The following is a 9895-nucleotide window of genomic DNA, read 5'->3' on the forward strand; positions in this document are numbered from 1 at the left end:
TTAACACATGTTATAAGAATAGCAAGTGTTTATTGATCATTGTATTTTATTCTAAAATCAGAAGCAAAGACATCCAAAATCTCATACACATATATATAAAGGGAATGTGAGAATAACGCAAGCGCTACATCAACCATGTTGGCCCTTCAGGAAACACAGTCATGGGATGTAGACAAATACATACCTGACCCAAAGACACTAACCAAGAGAGAAAAATCATACGCATGCAGTGAGAGCTTTAGTTTGTCATCTGTACTAAAACGCCATCAGCAAACGCACAGTAGTGAAAAACCTTTCAAGTGCAGTGAATTTGTGAAGCGCTATAATCAATCAGCACTCCTAAAAGAATATCAACGAACACACACAATGGAAAAGCGATTCAGGTGCACTGAATGCTTGAAGTGTTTTAGTTGGTTGTCAGAACTACAGAGGCATCAGCGAATACACACTGGGGAAAAACCATTTAAGTGCAGTGAATGTGTGAAGAGCTTTAGTCGATTATCACACCTACAAACACATCAGCGAACACACACAGGGGAAAAACCATACATCTGCAGTGAATGTGGAAGTAGTTTTCGTCATTCCTCAACATTAAAGAATCATCAGCGAACACACACAGGAGAAAAACCATTTAAGTGCACTGAATGTGCAAAGTGCTTTACACAGTTATCACACCTGCAAAGCCATCAGCAAACACACTCAGGGGAAAAACCATACCATTGCAATGAATGCGGAAGTAGATTTCGTGATTTCTCAAAACTCCGTATTCATCAGCGAACACACACAGGTGACAAACCATACCATTGCAATGATTGTGGACATAGTTATAGTGACTCTTCAACATTAAGGCTTCATCAGCAAACACACACAGGAGAAAAGTTATTCAAGTGTAATGAATGTGGGACGAGCTTTACATATCTATCAGCCCTAAAATATCATCAGCGAATACACACTGGAGAGAAACCATATAATTGCAGTGAATGTGAGAGTAGTTTTAGGGACTGCTCAGCATTAAGGATTCATCATCGAACACACACAGGCGAAAAGCCATTCAAGTGCGCTGAATGTCTGAAGAGTTTTAGTCAGTTAGCACACCTACAGATCCATCAGCGAACACACACAGGTGAGAAACCTTATAATTGCAGTGAATGTAGAAGTAGTTTTAGGGACTCATATGCATTAAGGATTCATCATCGTACACACACAGGGGAAAAGCCATTCAAGTGTGCTGAATGTGTGAAGAGCTTTAGTCAGTTAGCACACCTACAAATCCATCAGCGAACACACACAGGTGAGAAACCTTATAGTTGCAGTAAATGTAGAAGTAGTTTTAGGGACTCATCTACATTAAGGATTCATTATCGAACACACACAGGAGAAAAGCCATTCAAGTGCAGTGAATGTGTGAAGAGCTTTAGAAAATTAGGACACTTACAGAGTCATCAGAGAATACACACAGGGGAAAAGCCATTCATGTGCATCGAATGGAATGTGTGAAAAGTTTTAGTCAATTAGCACATCTAAAAATCCATCAGCGAACACACATAGGAGACAAACCATACCATACCATCGCAATGAATGTGGAAGTAGCTTTCGTGATTCCTCAACACTGCATCAGCGAACACACAGGGAAAACCATTAAAGTGCCATTATGTTGGACATTCAATTACAAGATGATAAAAAGTAGATGACAGAAGACACGACTAGCTGGAAAGAAGAAAAGCAAAGATATTGGTGGAATTATAAAAGTGTCAACTTCCCACTATTGTCCAATTCGCTACACATTCGGAAAAAAAAGAAATATCAGGACACACAGTGGGAGACTAGTACAGCGTGGACTAAAGGAACACAATTATTGTTGGTTTTTATTTGGTGAAAGAAAGTTAGAAAGAAAAACATCAAGCACGCTCGATCATGCTACATGTAAAAGCAACACTATGAACAGTGCTTGGGCTTCAAGTATATTTACAGCTAATTTTGGGGGTTAATGAAAAAACTATAAACCCAGCACTTTCAAGCCAGTTTAAGAAGCGCACGCTGGAGAATAGTCATAGCTGGCTGTTGTGTTTGGTTGTTCATGCTACATTGATGATTTTGTGACAACGTCCAGATTACAGTGTCCAAAAGCACGAGAAGTGAAAATAGGTAGAAGTAAGCTGTAACTCTCTGAGTTAATGCTTGCCATGCATGACATTTACCCCCAATCCATGATGCAGGATAAATTATGCTTATTTCCATCATCACTGCATCTGTAATAACACCCACCATAGTGACACTTCCCCAGAGGTGTCCAACATCGAGCTGGACATTGAGAGATTTGCTGGCTCATCACTCAATGATTCACAGTTAGATTAATTGTAAGTAAATATATTTTATGAGTTTCGTATGTAAAGAGCATAATTCTACTAAACCCTAAGTAGTGCAAGGAGATAATCTGTGCATGATGGTGAAATTATTGAAAGGCTTTTGAAAAGTTTATTTCTTAATAGGTTTTCTAAAGCTTGACGGGGAAAATACGTTGAACGATAACTGCATACATTCTTTGTGCTGCTTACTGTAAGGTAGCCAGGCTGAGTACAAGGAGTCTGTTCAGCATAGTGAGGGTTTAATAATCAACCTCACAGAGCTGCCAGGATGGGCTCATAATTTCTCTTCAGAAGAGTAAGGGATCACTGTTAGGCAGCTCTGACAAGTGCCACACATCAGGTGTTAGGCCCATGTATTTTAAGCATTTTTCACATTGCCCAAAGTACCTTTGAATTTCACACATTCACAACTGTGCAAATTAAGCCGAGACATGTCTTGTAGCGGTACCCAGATTGTACCTTTTACACTGAGCCTGTTGTGACCCAGTAATAAAGAATGTTGTATTTCCAGGGAAAGGGGCTTGAACTTATCCTGCTCCCTGAATTGACTGGTCCTCCTGTGATGTGCCCAGCCAACCTGAAACACCCCCACAGGACCTGATAGTATTTTTTGGAGGAAGTGCTTGGCTGGGAGGCATTGGTGTGAGTCCAAGTCTCATAAAACTGGCTCGTATGTCCTAACTGCTGATGCCTAGCAGGGCACTGTGGTGCAGTGCTATGGCTGGTTCAGGTACCTGTCGGACACCACGATGCTGGTGTGTTCCAAAGTATGGTTTTGTACATGCAGACCTGCTAAGCTGTTTGAGTAATAAGATATGTGGCCACTGAGCTGAGAGAGAAGTTTGCCTCAGAGGCATGATAAAAAAAGCACTCTGCAGTGCTCCCAGGACATAGGCACCAGCAGAGTGTGACACACAACTGTCCAAAGCTGGCAGAAGCTCTTGAGTAGAGACACCTTCTTTGTGCATACGCTTGGCTGCATGTGCGATATGCACTGAAGCGATAGTGCCACACTAATGCGAGGCGCCCTCGTTGCTCATGCAGCTTTGGAATACCAGAAACTAATGGGTGAACAGCCGACACTGTTTGCAGGGTTATTCTAAAGTCCCTGGCACAATGTTTATGTGATAGCCTGTTCTTGATTTGAGCATATTGGCACAGCCGGTAGGTTTGCTTGTGCAGGAGACCCATCTACTGTATCTCCTGACAAGTGTTGTAAGTGACAGTAGTAAGTTGTTATTGAAGCAGTGCTAGATTTCGATAGGTTATAGCCCCCGCCATATACTACTCCTTTAGACATGGTAACTAATGCCCCAGTGAGTAGATCTTGGCACTGCCAGTGCTTGGCGGAAGCTGCTTATATTAGAAGGTGACAGGCCTTTCCTAAATCTGTGCAGTATGTCATGACTGTGATTAGGTTTATTCCAGTTTAAAGCAATGTCCTCTGAGTTGACAAATTCTCCTGCCGCTTTACAGCGCCTGGTGAACCATGTTCTGATAGCGCTATAAAAGGTCTGTGTGGCATACTTGGATGACCTTGCAGGGCTTAGCAATTTATAGGGGGCCTACTGGAACACCTAAAAAGGGTATTGGTCTGAAACCGACAATTAGGGCAACCAAGTCCCAGTTGAGGCAGTCCCCTGTAGTCTACCTTGGGCATTGGGTGGGTTATGGGAAGCTTTGCTCCTTAGATGCCAGTCAGTACTGGGAGGTGCCCACTGCTCGGTTCAGCTGCCAGCCTTTTTAAGACTCACTGGTTACTATAGGAACTTTGTAGCTTACTGTGGAAACAGAATGGTCCTGTTGACAGCTTTTGATGTAATCTTCAATTTTTTTCTCTTTCAGTATTCCCTGTTGCATTTCATATATTAATTTTTTCAAGTGCACTTTCTCAATTATAACAGTCAGTATTGTTTAATATTTGTTTCATTACAGTATGATAATTAAGTATATATTCTTTGATGTTTGATTCAGTATGGCCTGATAGTTGTTCTGCATGCCTTTGTTCTTTAACACAATTATAGTTCCAACATTGCTACCAGCATGTATTTTTTAAATAGTCAAAAATGCTTCATGTTGGATAATATTTGTTTCAGCAATTGTTTGTATATGTAGTTAAGCAAGCAATAATGTTTCACAAAGCATAAGTAGGTGAACAAGCATCAAAGGTCCTATATTGATTGTAGATTTTAAGAACATTCAGTAAGGTCTTTAAGGAGTATTTAAGCTGCATATAGATCATTGTGAGACAGAGAGGAATCTTCGCATTCAAGGAGCAGAAACTTGAGGGATCGACATCGTGCAGACAGGAGGCGTGAACACATTTGTGTGCAGAGAGAGACACAAAAGGTGTCTTCATATAGCAACAGAAGCTCTGCTGTTCTATTGCATTATGTGGATGCAAGGCTACCTAGAAACGCCCACTTACTTCTATTGGTGCTGAGAGTTGGTTGTATTAGTGAATATCAACCCCCACTATATTGTAATACAAGAATATTGAGGACAGAACATCAAGGGACAAAATATTGAAAGGTCGGTGCATATAGGAAAGGGAAGTGTGGGTTTCCTTATTCTGCATCTAAATACCTTGAAAATATGTATATAGGCATGTGTGTATGAAGAAACACTGTCTTCCACAGTGTAAACAGAAAAAATGCTTGCAGTCTGAGATACCAAGCAGAAGTGATTTATTGTAAAGGCTGAGGCGTTTTGAAGGTCTTTGTCAAAGCCAAATCAAACAAACAGTGCCCCATTGCCCTTTAAAACTATTACATCATCACTGACATAGTTAAAAGACTGAAACACCACGTTGTATACTTTAAAAGAAATGCGTCCTAAAACAAACAAAAACACAGTTCAATATCCTGAATGACATCACGTTCCATAATCACAGTAACAAAATTTGAAAAATGTTATTTACATAATTTGGAAAACCTTCGAATCAACATTACATCTTTGAGAATGTGATCCAAGCCACCTTTGGTTTTGCTACTGTTACTTCAATCCAGAAATAAACCAACCCGCAGTTTACACACACTGAAACACATTTGTGCCAGATAGCTTCAGATGCCCTGCGACAAACTACCTGCAACATAACATTTCATGTATTAACACATCCATAAACCCCGAAAAGGAAAGTGTAATATTCAGTGGCGTTTTAGTGAATAACCCCGTCCCACTTCACGGAGAAAGAGAACTGTCCAGTAGTGGTTAGTCTCTGAGTAATGCCATACAGAGGATCATACTCCAAGTGGAATGTTTCTCACCCTGATTGTATCCAAAAAGATGTGAGCAGATGGAAGAAAACTAAAACAGTTCAATCCACCATATCCACCCTCACAATAAAGGTATCAGAACGTAAGTTACAAACTCAAAATAAAGAAAACCAAAAAAGCTCTGTAAGGAATCCCTGGATTAGGCATCCCCCCTATACAACCAGATAAACAAATTGAATTTCAAGTTTGTACCCTCGATTAGCATAAAACGGTGTATTTGCCCCAGGAAGAATGATAAAGATTGAAAACAATACCCCAGCTGTGTTATACACATACTGAAACATCAATACAGGACATAGTCCGCCCTGACCTTTTGACCTGAAACCCGGTACCATTACTGGTTTCACAAAGTAAACAACAAGCAAGAGTCATAATGTGAAAACACTCAGCCAGTATGCACATGTAACTCTTCGTCCAGGTTCAAAACCCGGTGTGTTTGCTGTTGAGCATGATGATATGCTCAGACTCCATTTGCCTCAGACTACCTTCTCTGCCCGCACTCTTGCGTTCAAAATGGCCCTGTCAATTAAAAAAATGGAGAGATGGTCAGTTGCCTGTCCATGTACCTGATGCCAATGATTGGCAATGGGATAGCTAAAGTCTTCATTATGTACGGCTCTTAAATGCTCCAAGACCTGCTTCTTCACTGGGAAAATAGTACGTAAATGATAAAATCGCTATTACAATTTATACATTTCTTAATCCTCATCTTCCTGCCTGTCGGTAAGTTGTATGTCTACCTGTTAAAACTGTGTACACGCCTTGCACCTCCAGCATTTGTTAAACCCCTGCTGTTCCTTGAGACAAAGTCCTGGGTCCCCCTGACCACTCTTTGGACCAACATGTCTTTCAGTGATCTGCCCTTTCTGTATGTTATGCAGGGAAAAGGACTGACCAAACCACCAATGACTTGATCTGATCTGACCAGGTGGCAGTTATTTCAATGCCGTAAGTACACCCCTAGGGTATCCCCAGGACCTGAATCTGGTTACCATCTTAGCCTGCACCTCCCTAAAAGCCTGTTGTTTGCCTGTTGTGTGCCGCTACTGCGTTTTGCCCTTAGCATTTCCCCATTGGGGATGCTGCACTTCAGGTTGGGTGGACGGTGGCTGTGAGCATGCAGAATATTATTGCCCTTCATCTCTTTCCTGGATAAACTGCATTGAATAACCAACTCTTTAACTGAGACCAGGATATCAAAAAATTCAATGGTCATTTTGTGTATTTTATGCGTAAATCTCAAATTAAGATTATTATCATTTATCCACAGAAGAACAATGTACAAGAGATCTTGTGGGCCATCCCAGGTGACGAAAAGATCGTTAATATATCGTGTCCAAAATATCAAATGTTGTATCCATCTTAGATTCTCCTCATTCTAAATGTACTGGTCCTCCACCAGCCCATAAAAATACCAGCAAAGTTGGGAACTAAGCAGCTCTCCATCGCAGTCCCGGTAAGTTGCTTGAACCATTGGTCGCTAAACACAAAAACGTTGGGTGTCTAAGCAAAATCTCAACATATCAAGGAGCATCATAGAATGGTCATACAAATACAAAGGCTTGTCCCTAAAAAAATGCGTACATGCCTGTATCCCCAGACTGTGACTAATGCAGGTGTACAGGCACATGACGTCAATGGTGACCAGAATGTAACTAGGTTGCCAAGGGATATTCTGGATCTTGTTGATGAAATATCCATACTATCCCTACAATACGAAGGAAGGAAGGTTCAGAACATATGGGCACAAATGGAAATCAAGAAAAATTTAAGTATTCTCCAGCAGACTGTTGTTGGCCGAAGTGATAGATCTGCCTCGGGTCTGTACTATGTTTATGGACCTTGGGCAAAAAATATATATATATATATATATATATATATATATATATATATATATATATATATATATATATGCAAAAAGAGTTTCTGCCACTGCATCAAGGGGCGAAAAGAAAAAAAATGCACCCAATATGTCCACTCCTCAAGCATAAAGCTTTATTTAAGCAAAATACTAATCATTCCAAACAACAAACTAATGCAAAAAGAAAAAATATACATGTACTCCTAAGATGGCAACGCGTTTCAACACAAAGGTGTCTTCATCATGGCCAAATTGAAAAAACCTGCACACTTACCCAGCTAGCCTTAAATACCCCTTGTTAATCAACATGGATAAAATATTACTCCACATAAGATAATTACAATTATGTCAAAGGGGGCAACAAAGAAAATACTAAGATACATTTTAAATAAAATATCTGTAGAACTTAACACAATAGCACCCTATTTAATACACAATAATTATTTTCTCGAACCATATAAAATTATCAATGTCACACAATTGGAAATTCCAATGCAAAATCATAATTTAAGGGTGATACCAAAGCAAATTCCAAAATTGATCCTCATAATATGAATATCAGTTATCAAAAAAATAATAATAATATCCTGGTGTTTCAACTTGACAGGTTATAATCAATACGGGAGCGCCTAACTGGAGAGAACAGAGAGGAACAAAATACAATAAAATAAACATTGCCATTATTTAATGTTCACATTTGTCCAACATTCACATGAAGCTCTTCGTCCTCATTGAGGCCCCCCGGTGTCTTAGACCCAAGAAGAATGATATATTCCGATTCCCTGATCCTGAGGAGCCTCTTCCTGTGCCCTCCACGCAAATTCCTCTCTACTCTATCAATGCCAAAGTATTCCAAACAATCAGCGTCCCTATTGTGCATCTTTGACCAATGTCTCGCCACAGGATATGAGTTGTCATAATTCTCAATGGCCCTGTAATGTTCCAGGATCCTCTTTTTAAGCGGGCCAATAGTGCTGACAACATACTGTAAACCACAGGGGCATTGTAATACATAAATGCAGTAATCCGAGACACATGAAATAGCTTTATTAATACTTTTAGTCTCACCAAAGACTGTCTTATACATCTTAACATTTTTACTTTTCCTGCATGCCTTACACCTACCGCACTTGTAAAAACCCCTCTGCTGGTTAAACCAACTAATATTTCTGTTCTCTTGTTGCCGTGGATAGCTGTGAACCAAAATGTCTTGCAGTGATTTTGCCTTCCGATACGTAAATTGAGGACAAGGAGACAGTGTTTTCCCAATTATGGGATCATGCTTCACCAAATGCCAATGTCTCATCACTATCTTCCTAACCATTGGACTGGCCATGTTATAAGTCATAATCATCCTCATTTCAGGGATAGAATTATGTTGCTTTTCGGTCTTAACCACTAAAGCTCCCTGTTAATATTGGTTACCTTCTCAGAAGCCACTCGTAATAACTTTTCAGGATAACCTCTCGCTTTTAATCTCCTAATCACCCTACTCTCCTCCTTATATAATTCCAGAGTACTACAATTCCTTCTAACTCTGAGTAATTCACAATAAGGAATACTGCTCTTCAAACTAGTAGGATGATGCCTGGCTGCATGCAAAATACTGTTACCCGCTGTATCTTTACGATGTAACCTTGTCTGTAATTTATTATCAACAATTTCAAGTAAAACATCCAGAAATCCCATTCTTGTTGGATGTATTTTCCGAGTAAATCTTAGATTAAGGGTATTTTGAGAAATATGATCCAAAAATTCCTCCAAAACCTGACGCGGCCCCTCCTAAATCAAAAAAAGATCATCAATATATCGTGTCCACATTGATATATATCGAGTCCATTTTTCATTCTCCTCCACCCATACCTGTGTGGCCTCCCACCAACCCATAAAAATACCAGCATAACTAGGGGCAAAGCAACTTCCCATCGCAGTCCCGACCAACTGATGGTACCAGGTATCCTTAACTAAAAAGAAATGATTGTTTAAGCAAAAATCCAACATGTCTAATAACATCATGGAATGATCATATTTGCTAAGTGGTCTGTCGCAAAAAAAATATCTACACGCTTGGATCCCCAAGTCATGCTGGATGCAAGTATAAAGGGATTCCACATCCAAAGTGACCAACAGAAAATGTGGTTCCCTGGAAATACCCTCAATCTTAAAAATAAAATCCATGGTATCCCTACAATAGGAGGGTAAGGCCAGCACATATGGTAGAAGGAAGAAATCTAAATAGATAGATGTACGTTCCAAAAGGCTGCCATTGGCAGAAATTATGGGTCGCCTAGGAGGATGATGAAAATCTTTATGAACTTTAGGCAACACCCATGGCGCACAGCTAAGTCCCTTGTAAAAGATACCATTGGTACCATTGGTACCAAGGGCTCTTT

The 9895-nt window shown here is 40.0% G+C and overlaps 1 protein-coding gene across 1 annotated transcript in view; it reads left to right on the forward strand.

Moving 5' to 3' along the window:
• LOC138286975 (zinc finger protein 91-like) overlaps nt 1-9188 on the forward strand; it is a 249486-nt gene extending 240298 nt beyond the window's left edge. The window contains exon 8 of the mRNA XM_069227342.1: nt 102-9188. Coding sequence (XP_069083443.1) covers nt 102-1497 — 1396 coding nt within the window. The 3' untranslated portion in view covers nt 1498-9188. The remainder of the gene's footprint in view (nt 1-101) is intronic.
• Nucleotides 9189-9895: the final 707 nt, after the last annotated feature.

Source organism: Pleurodeles waltl, chromosome 4_1 (assembly GCF_031143425.1).
Source record: "Pleurodeles waltl isolate 20211129_DDA chromosome 4_1, aPleWal1.hap1.20221129, whole genome shotgun sequence".
NCBI lineage: Eukaryota > Metazoa > Chordata > Amphibia > Caudata > Salamandridae > Pleurodeles > Pleurodeles waltl.